Source organism: Hoplias malabaricus, chromosome 4 (assembly GCF_029633855.1).
Source record: "Hoplias malabaricus isolate fHopMal1 chromosome 4, fHopMal1.hap1, whole genome shotgun sequence".
Taxonomy (NCBI): Eukaryota; Metazoa; Chordata; class Actinopteri; order Characiformes; family Erythrinidae; genus Hoplias; species Hoplias malabaricus.
This window is the reverse complement of record NC_089803.1, coordinates 6,038,171-6,054,394: the sequence shown is the minus strand read 5'-3', so window position 1 is coordinate 6,054,394 and position 16,224 is coordinate 6,038,171. Positions and strand designations below refer to the sequence as shown.

At 41.5% G+C, this 16,224-nt stretch overlaps 3 gene segments (V, D, J or C); all 3 read left to right on the top strand.

The window, feature by feature from the left end:
- Positions 1-3,360: 3,360 nt before the first annotated feature.
- Positions 3,361-4,036, top strand: LOC136694874 (immunoglobulin kappa variable 4-1-like). The segment is given in 2 exon segments: positions 3,361-3,409; positions 3,711-4,036. Coding segments are annotated over 2 exon segments (375 nt in total).
- A 6,966-nt stretch (positions 4,037-11,002) lies between these two features.
- LOC136694872 (immunoglobulin kappa variable 3-20-like) lies at positions 11,003-11,498 on the top strand. The segment is given in 2 exon segments: positions 11,003-11,051; positions 11,179-11,498. Coding segments are annotated over 2 exon segments (369 nt in total).
- A 3,570-nt stretch (positions 11,499-15,068) lies between these two features.
- LOC136694871 (immunoglobulin kappa variable 1-39-like) lies at positions 15,069-15,576 on the top strand. The segment is given in 2 exon segments: positions 15,069-15,117; positions 15,266-15,576. Coding segments are annotated over 2 exon segments (360 nt in total).
- The last annotated feature ends 648 nt before the right edge of the window (positions 15,577-16,224 follow it).

Here is a 16,224-nt window from a genome sequence, read left to right as displayed (position 1 = left end):
AGCTGTAGTCACACAATCAAATGTGATAAAAGACAAATCAATTTCAGACTCCCGAAACTGAGGAACTAAACGAATGCATTTACTCATATCAAAATCACAGAAGCTGCAGAAGCAGAAGCAGGAGCAGAAGAAAACACAGGGACAGGAACGGGAGCAGGTTGAACTTCAGGTTGCTGCACAAGAGAGGATGGTAGCTGAGCAATCTGTTCACCTCTGTGAAGGTGCTGTAGCTCCAACTCACACACTTTCAAACCTTGTGTTTCCCTTTTCTCTCATTCAGTCAGAAGTTCCAATTCCTTGAGCCAAATCAGCTCTCTTGTATCAATGAAGATTTACGATTTAGCAGGATCTATTCTTTGAGAAGGAGAAGGAGCTGAAACCATAGTCATTGCCTCCGCACCGGCCTCTGCTTCCTCCACGCCCACAGCAACACCTTTGACCAAATCAGGGTCCCACAGCAAAACTTGGCACTCCATCAGCTGATGATACAAAAAAAAAGCTTAAGGTCATGTTTTTATGAGGTTTCTCAGAATTAAAATATGATAATCATCAGCCACATAATGAGCACTCGCCCCTGAATTATTAACAGTTTTCTAAAGGACTTAAAGCTAACACACAGTACTCTACACAGATGGGTAGGTAGGACTGGTCTGGTCATTGGGAGGACTGATAGCACAAACATGATCATTGGAACAACCTCTTCCTTCCGCCTTCATCTCTCCCCCTTTTATCGTTAGAGCGCCACCTGCTCTGGGAGGATGACAGAAAGAGAAAACATACAAAAAAAGGTAGAACATATGAGGGTTGTCACATTAGCCAATGCACTTCTGACTTCACCCCAAAGGCCACTTGTTTATATAGGTTATTTTGTGTCTATATAAGGTAATGGTATAGTGTCTTGTTTACATTATTCCCTGCTCTGGGACTGAGGACACTAAAATAATTATAGCTGCTCTCTAACTTTCAGGAACTTAACCTAAACATTCCCTTCTAAGACATTTCTATGTGCTGCACACACTTAATAACATATGCATATAAAATATACGTCAAGGATAGAGCTGTATAGGGAAGTTTCCAGACCTCAAAGTGTTTGTGACAAATATGTCACCACGGGTTCTTATGGGCTACAAGATTTGGCTACACTATTTCTAATGTTTATTCTTAACAGTTAATTAACTTTTAGCAAGCATTTAACTCACTAATAATAAGGAAATAACCAAAACCAACAAGAGTAACACATCAGTTGTAGGCACTTACAAATCTGTAAAATGCTATGTATTCATTTAATATATTTTAAGTATAAATATGTTATTAACTGTTTCTATAGTGATGACCTAAACCTTTATGCTGTAATGTTCAGTTCCAAGCAGACCTCAACTGTCTGGATATGACATGCTGATCCTACAATATAAACATGTTAAAATATTTAAATCCAGACTGGTCTAATGTGGTAGTCATTGCTAGTAAATGAACTCATCTGCAGTACTTGTACATGGTAGGATTAGTGTATATTCAGGTGTCCTGTTGATCAGAAGTCACTATAAACCATTTAAAAAAGAGCAGGTCAGGAAGTGTACAGTTATAAAGGGTGAATTAGTAAAACTGTAGTTATGGTCTTCTAAGGTCTTTAATCAAATCAAATGTATTTGTATAGCACTTTTTATAACTGATGATGTCACAAAGCAGCTTCACAGAATTCCAGTAAGACAAAGATTTGACATGAAATGTAAAAAAACCCAAGTGAGCGAGGCCAGGGGCGACAGTGGCAAGGAAAATCTCCCCCAGCTGAGGAAGAAACCTTGGGAGGAACCAAGGCTCACAAGGGGTGACCTATCCTCCTCTGGTCAATCTACTGGTGATAATAGTTAGGAGTCCATGAGAACTTCAGTGTAGGGGCAGCTTCAAGGCACTTGGTGGTTGCTGGAGTGTGGGTAGCTGGTCTGAAGCGTGGAGGAGGATCTCGACAGTCATCCATCAGTGTCCAGACGGACAGGTGGGCAGTCGTTTACTCGGAAAAAGGTAAAGGAATGGAATTAGTTTTGAACTGTTTGGTGTTTGTAAAGTAGAAAATGTGAACATTTACAGAGTGTGGCTAATGACTCCAGCAGATCTGACTATGACATCTTTAACTAAAAGGAGAGAACCAGAAGGACACACAGACACGGGAGCATCCTGAAACACTGGCATCCCTCCGCTCCACCGTCAACAAACCTGAGTGATCGCGTGAAGCGGCGGACGACCCCAGAGTCTCAGTTTACTATAGTTCCCTGTGTCCATGGACCCCCTGGATCTGCCGCCTTTATCTATGGGGGAGCATTAACTACCAAAAGATAAACTAAACAAATGAGTTTTTAGCCTAGATTTGAAGATTGCGACTGTGTCTGAGTCCCGAACATTTTCTGGAAGATCATTCCAGAGTTGGGGGCTTCATAAGAAAAGGCTCTTCCCCCAGCTGAGGCCTTCTGAATTCTGGGAACAATTAAAAAAACAGTATTCTGTGATGTGAGTAAACGTGGAGGCTCATAATATGAAATTGTATCTATAAGGTATTCAGGAGCGAGCCCATGTAGAGCTTTATATGTTAATAACAGAATTTTGTAGTCGATTTTACAGGCAGCCAATGAAGTGATGACAGAACTGGACTGATATGTTCAAATGTTCTAGTTTTAGTGAGGACCCTGACTGCAGCATTTTGAACTAGTTGAAGTTTCTTAAATTTCTTTAATAACTACTTCATTAATGTAGGTTGCTCGTTATGAACTACTTCCACAACATTAATAAGCGCTTATAATTCAGAATGTGTACATTCTAACTTAGCTTTGCAATTGCTAAATAAAGACATTTATTCTAATTGACAGTGACATTTGCATCATGAAGATAAAAGAAACTGCTGTAAACACACAACATGCTCCTTGATATCTACAATAATACTGAATATCATTTGCTGTTTAATAAATATCACTGTAATAAAGTGGTTACTCTGAATGTGTGTTTAGTTGCCAGTATTCAACACATTTTATTAATACATTTATAACAAGTTTATATTTTCAAATAATATTAATCTTAAATAAGTGACTGTTAACTGCTTGTTAATGCACTGCTTGCAAATAGTTAATCAACTGTTAAGAATAGACCTTTAAAATAAAGTGTTATCAAAGATTTTTATTGTTATCATTGTTTCCTCAACCCAAATAAATATGATGATCTTTCCTCAGTGTTGTTAGAAAGATGATTTCCATAGAGAGGGTCCACTTTGCATCATGAGCCCATGCTTCAGTGCTCTGCTAGTGTTTATAGTCCTGTGAGTTTAACACTTCATGACTGAGAGCTGCTGCCCCACAAACTTCACCCACAGCAACCATGACTTTGGTCTCCATCTTCATCTGGACACTGGCGCTCTGGACGAGAGGTAAGACACTCAGTTACCTTTCCAAGAGATGTATACATCTGAGGTGAAATAGTATATGTATTTACCTTTAGAAATTACAGTAAACAAACCTTAGAACATAGCAGTTCAATTTATTAAATAATTAAACTCAAACATAAATAATTTTAAAGATTATGAAATAATCATAACTTCATCTAAAGTACCCAGCTTGTACATTATTTAAAATATACTTTTTCATTAAATAAAAATATTACTTACTCTATTGTAAATAGTTTTATTATTATTATAATTTGTTTACACATTTTATTTAATTTTCCTTTAGGGTCCAGTGGTCAGGTGACTGTGACTCAGACTCCTTCAGTGAAAACTGTTTCTACAGGACAATCAGTCACCATCAACTGTAGAACCAGCTCTAATGTCTACACTGATTCTAATGGTGACCGTATGGCCTGGTATCAGCAGAAACCTGGAGAAGCTCCTAAACTCCGGATCTACTTGGCTAACAGGAGACAGTCAGGTATTTCAGATCGTTTCAGTGGCAGTGGATCTGGATCTGACTTCACTCTGACCATCAGTAACGTCCAGACTGAAGATGCAGGAGATTATTACTGTCAGAGTTACCACAGTGGACCAGTGTTCACACAGTGAAATAGAGTCGTACAAAAACCTCCCTCAGTCAGAGACTGCACTGCTGCAGCTGCACCCTACTGCAGGTGCTGAGGGGGAGGATGATACACACAATAATACACTCTGTGGAGGAGAGACACACACCTCACTAACACACACCTCCACACACAATAACACACTCTGTGGAGGAGAGACACACACCTCACTAACACACACCTCCACACACAATAACACACTCTGTGGAGGAGAGACACACACCTCACTAAAACACACCTCCACACACAATAACACACTCTGTGGAGGAGAGACACACACCTCACTAACACACACCTCCACACACAATAACACACTCTGTGGAGGAGAGACACACACCTCACTAACACACACCTCCACACACAATAACACACTCTGTGGAGGAGAGACACACACCTCACTAACACACACCTCCACACACAATAACACACTCTGTGGAGGAGAGACACACACCTCACTAACACACACCTCCACACACAATAACACACTCTGTGGAGGAGAGACACACACCTCACTAACACACACCTCCACACACAATAACACACTCTGTGGAGGAGAGACACACACCTCACTAACACACACCTCAAAAGCCAGGTACCATTTCTTTTCAAACTATTGCTAACACAAAGCCCCTGAAGAACTCAGTTAACTCAGAGTCCAGATGTAGATGTGTCTCTTCTGTGTCGTTGTAGTGTGTAAATATGTTTTCAGACGGCGCAGGGTAAAGAATGTTCTTACAGATTAAGCAGCTGACAGTGGTGTCACTGTTCTCCTGGAGGCAGTGTGCGTACATTTATTAATGGTTTTGTTCATTTTTAAATCATTTTTCTAGGAAATAATATTGTGACGACAGCAGATCAGTTTGATTTTTACTGAATAATTAGCCTGAGAATGAGGTGAGTTTTTGGCTGAGTTCCCTGTCTCCACTCTCAGTGTGAACCCACCAGCCCTGACCCCACCGCCCCGTTCACTGCACATAAAGATTCTAATCTAAAAATCATTATTAAAGTCATTATTGTCATATTTCAGTTGTTTGTTTCCTTTTAATTCCATGTTTATTATGATTTTTTTAACAGTTTCTGGTATTTTCCAGTTGTTCTCTCAGCACCACTCCTACCTCCTGTGGTTCTGCTCACTCGTGTGTTTGTGTGTTCACTCCCAGAGATGGTGTAAATACAGAGAATCAGTTTCCTCAAGGATATTAATAAGGGTGACTCCTCCTCTTCTTCTCCTCACTGTGATGGAAAATGCTACAGATAAACCACCCCCCACCACCTTTACCCAGAGTGCCTTGCTGAGGGTCTGGGTGCTGCTGTGTCCCTAGTGTCCATTTTCCTCTTCCTGCACTGGTCAGAACCCCCTCCTTCACCTGTGACCTGTCCAATGTCCAGATCAGTAGCGCCCCCTGTGGAGAGGATCCAGACAGCAGACAGAGCAGAGAGAAGGATCCCTCAGACAGCTGCAGAGAGGAGGGGGAATGTAGAGCCACAGAAAGCTTCATCATTGGAGCTAATGAACAGAAAACACATATACAGCATTAAACACTGTCTGCAAGCTCCGCTCCATTTCATTCAGTTCTGCTCATTCACTGGGATCCACTGTTACATTCACATGGTCCAGTGTGGACTACGAAGGCAGTCTTAATGGAGCACAGTTGGCCACACATTCCCTCAAGGGCCTCTCAGCACAGTGCTTGTAAATGTGTAACATCTGCCTCGTATCATTTGGTGTTGGAAGTGAACAAACACACACACACACACACAAACACACACACACAAAAAACACACACACACACAGTCTCACCTTTAAAATATTTATTTTTTATAGTCTTATATTTAATTATAGGTCAAGCAGGATGAGAACTGAGGACTGACCTGTCGCTTTGGCATCTTTAAGAGCTTCCATTACTGACAGAAGCGCAGCCGGATTGGTTAGAGTCAAGGAGGTTATGTTGGGAGAGGAATTTTGTTGCCTGCTTAAAGACAGCTCTTTCAATGATTTTAGACATGAAGGGGAGGAGAGAGACTGGTCGGTAGTTCTCTATTGGATCCAGTGGACAAGATGTAGGACGGCCACCTCTAAGAAAATTTGATACCTCGTCTTCTTTGAGAGGAGTGAAAGGGAAGGAAGCAGTAGGTTTAGGAGGATTCGAAGGGAGAGCTGGAGGCTGTGTAGAAGGGTCAAAAAACCAGCTGCTAATTGCAGCAACTTTGCTGGTGAAGAAGTCAGCAAATGCATTAGCAGTGAGGTTGGTTGCAGTGGGTGGAGGTGGAGGGTTCAGTAGAGACTTGAAGGTTGAAAACAGCTTCCGGGTGTCAGTAGCGTTGTTGATTTTGTTTTGGTAGAATTTCTTTTTTGCAGAGGTGACGTTTGATGAGAAGGCTGAGAGCAGAGGTTGCAGTTGTGTCAGGTGTGATGGGTCTTTTTTTTCGCCATCTCCTCTCAGCAGCTCTGAGGTTAGTTCGCATTGATTGAAGGGAGTCAGTAAGCCACGGGTGGGGCTGCATGGGTCTTGCGGGTCTGGTGGTCAGAGGGCACAGGCGATCCAAGCAGGAGCTCAGTGTTGTGCAGAGTGACTCTGCGGCATCATTGACCTCAAGAGATGAGAAGTTGCTGGGGGGTGGGAGAGCAGGAGTCACAAGGGCAGAGAAGTGGGTGGGAGATAGGCTGCGGAGATTGCGCCGGAAGGGGACAGAGGGAGCGGACACAGTGGGTTGCTGAGGGAGACAAGCGTTGAGCTGAATAAAGTAATGGTCAGAGAGATGTAGAGGAGTAACTTTTACAGAGTTAATTAAGCAGTGTTTGGTGAGAATGAGATCAAGTGCATTACCTGCTTTGTGAGTTGAAGGGGTGCATACCTGCTGTAGCTCAAAGGAGTGGGTCAGAGAGAAGAAATCAGCAGCGGCCGGAGTGTCTAGGTGGATGTTCATGTCACAGAGAATGAGCATGGGACAGTCATGTTCAGGAATGGAAGAAAGCAGAGTGTCTAGCTCTTCTAGGAAATTGCCCAGTTGACCTGGGGGACGGTATACAACAACCACACACATTTTTACAGGTGCAGTCATCAGGATGACATGGTATTCGAAGGCGCTGTATGAGACTGATGATTCGAACTGGGTATATTTCCATGTATTGGAAATAAACAGCCCCCTACCAACTCCTCGTTTACCAGGCCGCGGGGTATGGCAGAATCTGTAGTTGATGGAGAGAGCAGTGGAGGTAGCGCTTTTTTCCGGTTTGATCCAAGTCTCAGTGAGGGCTAGGATGTCTAGCGAAAGATGGTTTGCATAGGTGGAGATGAAGTCTGCTTTGTTTACCACAGACTGACAGTTCCATAGACCTATTAAGAAGGAACTGGTTATGTGTGGGGATGTGTGATATGGAGAGCGATGGTTATTGAGGTTGCGTTTCGGTCTGTGGAAGTAAAAGCGCCTGCGAGTTCCAGAGAGAGCAGAGATGGGGTAGAGACACATTGTGGAAAGTGAAAAATTAGGCTTTGTTTGTTTGTTTGTGGCTTCGCTTGGGGGACACGATTGGGAGACACGTTATCCCTTTACCCCAGAATGTCTTCACAGCAAAAAGTCTGAACACAAAAGCTGACGCTTATTGGTACACTGTCTCTGTGCTACATCCAGATATTGCAATACACAAATATACACGTCACGCTAGTGGAGTGAAAGAGACAAGAGAGACAGATGCTGAAGTGGACATTTAATGACACAAAGACACATGAACACAATTCTCCAACAATCTACACTGAACAGCCAACACTAAGGATACAAAGGAAGCTTTTAAAGGAGCACACATTAGGAACACCAGTGAGCCTGGTCACATGACACCCTCAGGGCTCACAGGTGCAGGGCGTGGCTACAGGACAAGATAGGGAAAAATGTGACAGACTAAAGCCCTGACATGAAACGACTGCTGCACATACTTGTTGGGCCTGGTTTCAGAAACTCTTCTCTTTTCAGCTGTCAGTTATTAGTGTGAGGAAATTATAAGAGGTTCTAGGCAAAAATAATAAATAAAATGTCTCCACTCTAAAATCACATTGCTCTTCTCAATCAGGTATAAATAAAAAAAATATATAATATTTACATTACCTATTGAATGTAATTCCATGACAAATATAATCACATTCATATTCAGCTGACAGCAAGAGCACATCAGAAGCACATGAGCATTTTAAATATAATGACTGTAAATGAAAATGACATTTGCCCAAACAACTGCACCAGGTTTGACATTTTAAATCTGGCAATGCGTGCACTGCAATAATTGCTAATCAGTGTATGTTTTGTTATCCCTGTTCACCTATAATTTATTGGATTTTTGTCACAGAGCACATCTTGTCAAAACACATGGCCAACATGCACATCACAATAGACTTCATGATTAATTAAATCCTAAAATAGCCACATCTTAAATTGTCACATTTAGCGTGTTTTTAGGGATTTTATAAGAGTTTTCTAGATCTGCTTAATCCAGCTGTCCTCTGTGAGCATTTGTATGAGGAGAAAGGCAGATTTACAATAAAGCAGCTATTATTAGTTATGCTAGCGTTATTCTGCATCTGAGAAATCTCAGTGATTATTTACATACCATTAATCGCCATGGCCAATCATTTCCACCATAATCATATGTAATTTCCTTAACTTTTTTGATGTATTTTATTGCAGAGAAACAGATGGCTTCAGTTGACATCAATCTTCTTCATTCTACAGTTGGGGTGCTTGTGATCATCATTCACAGATCTTCCTAATCTTCCTAATGCTGTATGTCTTCTTTTACAGCATCAATTCCATAAAGTAACAGAAAGAAAATATACAACAACACAAATATTAACTGTTTTCTAAAATGTAAATTAATCTAATTCCCTACTGGTTACTTTTGTTACTCCCACATGTCACGCCCTCGTCCTGTCATGTCTGTTTTCCCCGACATGTGCTCTCTCAGCACATGGCTCTGTTTTTTGTTGCCCTAGTCCCGCCTTTGTTCCGCCTCCTCGTCTGTGTCTCATTTGTTACCCTGCCCCCTCGTTATCTGTCTCAGGTGCATTTCGTCTGTGTTTTGCATTTAAGTCCCCTTCTTTCACTTCCACTTGTCGGACATTTCACCTTTGTTTTGTGCTCTCCAGTCTGTCTGTCTTGTCTATTTCTCAAGCCCTCCAAGTCAGTCTTTGTATCTCTTTTGTCTGTTTGTGTTTACTCTGTTCATGTCTATGTTCAAGTTTAGCCTGTTTAGCTTTCTTTGTCAGTTTAGTTCTAGCTGTTCAGGTGTCTATTTAGCTCTGTCTAAGATTAGTCTGTTTCTCTCTCTCTGTATGTTTAGCTCCCTCTTCCTAGGTTTCTCTGTCCAGTTCCCCGTCAGTCTAGTTCCCTGTCAGTCCAATTCCCTTTCTCTGTCCAAGTCATGGTTTTCCATGGTTTCTCTGTCTCAGTTTTTCTTTGTTTAAGTATTCTCTCTAGTTATCTTAGTCTGTCTTTGTATAGTTATCTTGTATTGTAAATAAAAGTTACTGTGTTTTAGCAAGTGCGTCAGCCTCCGTCAGTCCTCCCTCCGCGTTTCCTGACACCACACCTGTGCAGTTCCACTGCATGTTGTTGAACATCAATATTTTACCCCTGAATTTTTAATTTCACAGTGTGTCTGTAATGTGAAAAGATATTAGAAGACTTAAAAGCTATATAAAATGTAGAACACTGTTTTTATTTATATTTTTATAATTGGTTGTGTTTTGGTTGTTACAGCTCAAATTTAATCTACAATAAATAATTAATGACCATGAAAGTGATTGAGACAAAAAATTAGATTTAATATTTATCTTCTGTAAATGTTGTCATTTGATATTCATTTCATCATAGCAATCAAATCATAGTATATCTTTTCCCTTTTAGAAAACAACAAAATCCACCCTAGATTCCTTTTTAGCACTGTGTCAAAACTAATTGGCAACATCCCCTTTGATTTCTGTAGTAATGACGTCCTGAGTTTTTTTTTAATGATAAAATTGATTGCATTCAAAAGTTACATTGGCTCTTGTAGATGAACCTTCACCCCCTGCCACCCCTTCATTCACAGGATGCCCTTTTAGTCTTAGTTCCTCATATTAAGAAAAACACTGACGGAGGAAGAACCTTTTCTCACAAAGCTAGTCAACTCTGGAATAGGCTTCTGGTTACTTCCGGGCTCAGACACACTCTCAATCTTTAAATCTAGATTGAAAACCTACCTTTTCACACAAGCTGTTGGCCAATCACTCACTTTCAGGTTACTCTTTCTCTACGGGTGTTAGAGCTGGTTTTCATATTACTTTGAAAAGTACATTTCATACTTTGCTTTAATCCTGTCTTACTACAATAGTTACAGCTTATCTTTCTGGTAACCACCAACAAGAATGCAGTCTCTCTTTCTGTCCTATTGTCTGTTGCTGGGTTCTCTTGCCTGGCCCATGGAAGCTTTATATAAAAAAATAATAAAAACATGCTCCACTCTCTGTGTTGGTGATTATATGTTCACTTTCATCAGAAGTGTTCATAAATAATTCAATCAGTAAAAATTAGAGCTGCTGTTGAAAACTGTTCAACATTCATTAATAGTTTAAAAGATTCTTACTGTTATCATTGTGTTTCCTCCACCCAAAAGTCCTCCAGCCCTGATCCAGACAGATGGAGCCGCAGTAGCAGCTGCAGAAAACCTCAAATGAAAGGCAGAGACAGTTAGAGTTTAGGATTTTAAACATGAGACTCCACACTGAGCAGAAATGTTTGATCAAACAATATCAAATAAATATGATGATCTTTCCTCAGTGTTGTTAGAAAGATGATTTCCATAGAGAGGGTCCACTTTGCATCATGAGCCCATGCTTCAGTGCTCTGCTAGTGTTTATAGTCCTGTGAGTTTAACACTTCATGACTGAGAGCTGCTGTCCCACAAACTTCACCCACAGCAACCATGACTTTGGTCTCCATCTTCATCTGGACACTGGCGCTCTGGACGAGAGGTAAGAAACCTTATTAATTTTGTGTTTGTTTTATATCTGATGTAAGGTTAATAATTTATGTAAAATCAAATGTCTCATCTGAAAGTAATATTTTTACCTTTAATATCTGTTTATTTCTCCATCATAGATTCCTTTGGAGATATAATTGTGACTCAGTCTCCAGCATCTCAGTCTGTTTCTCCAGGAGACACTGTTACTATGAGCTGCAGAGCCAGTCAGAGCATTAGCAGTAGCTATCTTGCCTGGCATCAGCAGAAACCTGGAGAAGCTCCTAAACTCCTGATCTATAGCACATCCACCCGTCAGTCTGGAGTCTCAGATCGTTTCAGTGGCTGTGGATCTGGATCTGACTTCACACTGACCATCAGTAACGTCCAGACTGAAGATGCAGGAGATTATTACTGTCAGATTCACCACTATATCAGTGGCTGGGTGTTCACACAGTGAAATAGAGTCGTACAAAAACCTCCCTCAGTCAGAGACTGCACTGCTGCCGCTGCACCCTACTGCAGGTGCTGAGGGGGAGGATGATACACACAATAACACACTCTGTGGAGGAGAGACACAACTCACTAACACACACCTCCACACACAATAACACACTCTGTGGAGGAGAGATACACACCTCACTAACACACACCTCCACACACAATAACACACTCTGTGGAGGAGAGACACACACCTCACTAACACACACCTCCACACACAATAACACACTCTGTGGAGGAGAGACACACACCTCACTAATACACATCTCAACACACACAATAACACACTCTGTGGAGGAGAGACACACAACTCACTAAGACACACCTCCACACACAATAACACACTCTGTGGAGGAGAGACACACACCTCACTAACACACACCTCCACACACAATAACACACTCTGTGGAGGAGAGACACACACCTCACTAACACACACCTCCACACACAATAACACACTCTGTGGAGGAGACACACACCTCACTAACACACACCTCCACACACAGGAGGAGAGACACACACCTCACTAGCACACACCTCCACACACAATAACACACTCTGTGGAGCAGACACACACCTCACTAACACACACCTCCACACACAATAACACACTCTGTGGAGCAGACACACACCTCACTAACACACACCTCCACACACAATAACACACTCTGTGGAGGAGAGACACACACCTCACTAACACACACCTCCACACACAATAACACACTCTGTGGAGGAGAGACACACACCTCACTAACACACACCTCCACACACAATAACACACTCTGTGGAGGAGACACACACCTCCACACACAATAACACACTCTGTGGAGGAGAGACACACACCTCACTAGCACACACCTCCACACACAATAACACACTCTGTGGAGCAGACACACACCTCACTAACACACACCTCCACACACAATAACACACTCTGTGGAGGAGAGACACACACCTCACTAACACACACCTCCACACACAATAACACACTCTGTGGAGGAGAGACACACACCTCACTAACACACACCTCCACACACAATAACACACCCTGTGGAGGAGAGACACACACCTCACTAACACACACCTCCACACACAATAACACACTCTGTGGAGGAGAAACACACACCTCACTAACACACACCTCCACACACAATAACACACTCTGTGGAGGAGAGACACACACCTCACTAACACACACCTCCACACACAATAACACACTCTGTGGAGGAGAGACACACACCTCACTAACACACACCTCCACACACAATAACACACTCTGTGGAGGAATGTCTCCAACATGATCACACACACAGTTCAGTTTCACAGTTTGTTGAACCACTGAAAAGTTAATGATCTCTCTCTAAATCTAATGCTCTGTTTATTGAACTTGTAAGAGATGATCACCTCAGTTTCTCAGTAGAGTGTTCAGTGCTAAATACGTCATATCTGCAGGTAGGTGTCCACTTCTGTCCACTGGATATTTATGGTGGTCTCCTGAAGGTCTAAGAGATTCCTACAGCATCCAGAACATTATCAGTCTCCTATTGAACTGTGGCCTGTGACCCTTGGAAGCTGTTGTAATCTGCTGTGACCAGTGGAGTTACGGAAAATTAACCAACACATTCATCACCACACAACAAACCTTTATTTTTATATTTAAAATATATATTTGGCTCTTTTTAATGTAGTCAGTTTTTCTATCAATTTGTGCCATTTTTAAAAGCACAAGCAAAGTACCATTTCTTTTCAAACTATTGTTAACACAAAGCCCCTGAAGAACTCAGTTAACTCAGAGTCCAGATGTAGCTGTGTCTCTTCTGTGTCGTTGTCGTGTGTAAATATGTTTTCAGATGGCGCAGGGTAAAGAATGTTCTTACAGATTAAGCAGCTGACAGTGGTGTCACTGTTCTCCTGGAGGCAGTGTGCGTAAATTTATTAATGGTTTTGTTCATTTTTAAATCATTTTTCTAGGAAATAATATTGTGACGACAGCAGATCAGTTGGATTTTTACTGAATAATTAGCCTGAGAATGAGGTGAGATTTTGGCTGAGTTCCCTGTCTCCATTCTCAGTGTGAACCCACCAGCCCTGACCCCCACCGCCCCGTTCACTGCACATAAAGATTCTAATCTAAACATCATTATTAAAGTCATTATTGTCATATTTCAGTTGTTTGTTTCCTTTTAATTCCATGTTTATTATGATTTTTTTAACAGTTTCTGGTATTTTCCAGTTGTTCTCTCAGCACCACTCCTACCTCCTGTGGTTCTGCTCACTCGTGTGTTTGTGTGTTCACTCCCAGAGATGGTGTAAATACAGAGAATCGATTTCCTTAAGGATATTAATAAGGGTGACTCCCCCTTTTCTTCTCCTCGCTGTGATGGATGATGCTACAGATACCCCCCCCCCCCTTTACCCAGAGTGCCTTGCTGAGGGTCTGGGTGCTGCTGTGACTCTAGTGTCCATTCTCCTCTTTCTGCACTGGTCAGAAGTCCCCCCCTTCACCTGAGACCTGTCCAATGTCCAGATCAGTAGCACCCCCTGTGGAGAGGATCCAGACAGCAGACAGAGCAGAGAGAAGGGTCCCTCAGACAGCTGCAGAGAGGAGGGGGGATGTAGAGCGACAGAAAGCTTCATCATTGGAGCTAATGAACAGAAAACACATATACAGCATTAAACACTGTCTGCAAGCTCCGCTCCATTTCATTCAGTTCTGTTCATTCACTGGGATCCACTGTTACATTCACATGGTCCAGTGTGGACTACGAAGGCAGTCTTAATGGAGCACAGCTGGCCACACATTCCCTCAAGGGCCTCTCAGCACAGTGCTTGTAAATGTGTAACATCTGGCTCGTATCATTTGGTGTTGGAAGTGAATGAGCTAAATGCAGTAGCCCATGAGTAAATAAGGGACAACACTAAGATCAACATTACCTCAGAGGAAAAGTACATGTTCTTCACTGATTTAAAGCTGTGGTGTAAGAGTTTAAGGAATACTGTAAAAACTCTTCATAATGAACATTAAACTGTGTGTATTTACTCAGTAACACAGCTCAGATCAACTGTGACACTAGTATTAAATTACAGTTGTGTGGCTTCTGCTTATGAAAATATTCACATTTAATATTCAGTGAAGACAAATGACTCATTTTACATTCGGTAATTTCAAATATGTTGTCCTTCAAAACACACACACACACACACACACGCACAAAATATACACACACACACACACACACGCACAAAACACACACACACAAAACACACACACAGTCTCACGTTTAAAATAGTATTTTTTATAGTCTTATATTTAATTATATGTAAACAAAATTATTTTTTATAATTCAATTATATTTTTAACATTCCCCTCATGATACACTAAAATAGAGGAAATACATTCATTTCCATAGAGAGGGTCCACTTTGCATCATGAGCCCATGCTTCAGTGCTCTGCTAGTGTTTATAGTCCTGTGAGTTTAACACTTCATGACTGAGAGCTGCTGCCCCACAAACTTCACCCACAGCAACCATGACTTTGGTCTCCATCTTCATCTGGACACTGGCGCTCTGGACGAGAGGTAGAAATGTGGGGTTGTATTTCAGTTTTGAAGATCAACATTGAAACCCTTTCTTGAATGATTTATTTTGAAATTACAATAGATTGAATTGCTTTATTTTTGTGTGTATACAATTTAACATTGATATTTATTTCTCTCTCTCTATTAGGTTCCTTTGGAGATATAATAATGACTCAGTCTCCAGAATCTCAGTCTGTTTCTCCAGGAGACACTGTTACTATCAGCTGCAGATCCAGTCAGAGCATCAGCAATGACCTTGCCTGGTATCAGCAGAAACCTGGAGAAGCTCCTAAACACCTGATCTATTACTCCACTATCCGTCAGTCTGGAGTCTCAGATCGTTTCAGTGGGAGTTATTCTGGTACAGACTTTACTCTAAAAATCACTGGAGTAAAGCCTGAAGATGCAGGAGATTATTACTGTCAGCAGGGTTACAGCTATCCGTTCACACAGTGTTAGAGCGTCGTACAATAACCTCCTTCAGCTGTAGAGGAACTGCTCTGAGTCAGAAACACTCACTGATCTGTGAACAGCTGCTAAAGCTGCACTCAACTGAACTCATCAGCTCCAGAACACTACAGTAGTGAAGAGTGTTCTCTCTTTGGGGAGTTTTCCTCACTGTGGAACAGGGATTTACATCAGGAGATGGAGTATCTCACTAGGAGCAGAAGCAGATAAACACTACACACTGTACACACTACACACAATCTTCACAAGCTCTACACACCGTTACTAATTACATTAGAGCTTGACTTTCAGCTTCATTCATTAATCTATTCACACTGCATCATGTAAATTTACTGAATTAAATGTTAATATCAACTTAACCGAATAATGTAATGATGTTACACCACTGACCTACAGTGACCTTTGCTCTGATCTAACATTATGTCAGTTCTTCTACAGTTAGATCTTCTTAATCTGTGTGTTTTTGTATAATATTAGAAACATTTTTCTTCCAAAACCTGTCCATTTCTATCCATCCTTAAAGCCGTCTGTCTGGGGTTCATGATGATTCTGCATCTGTCCAAAAATGTTCAGCTTGTTTCAGTCAGTCACACTCAACACATCACTCAGCACCGCACTGAATCTACAGCTACTCCCAAT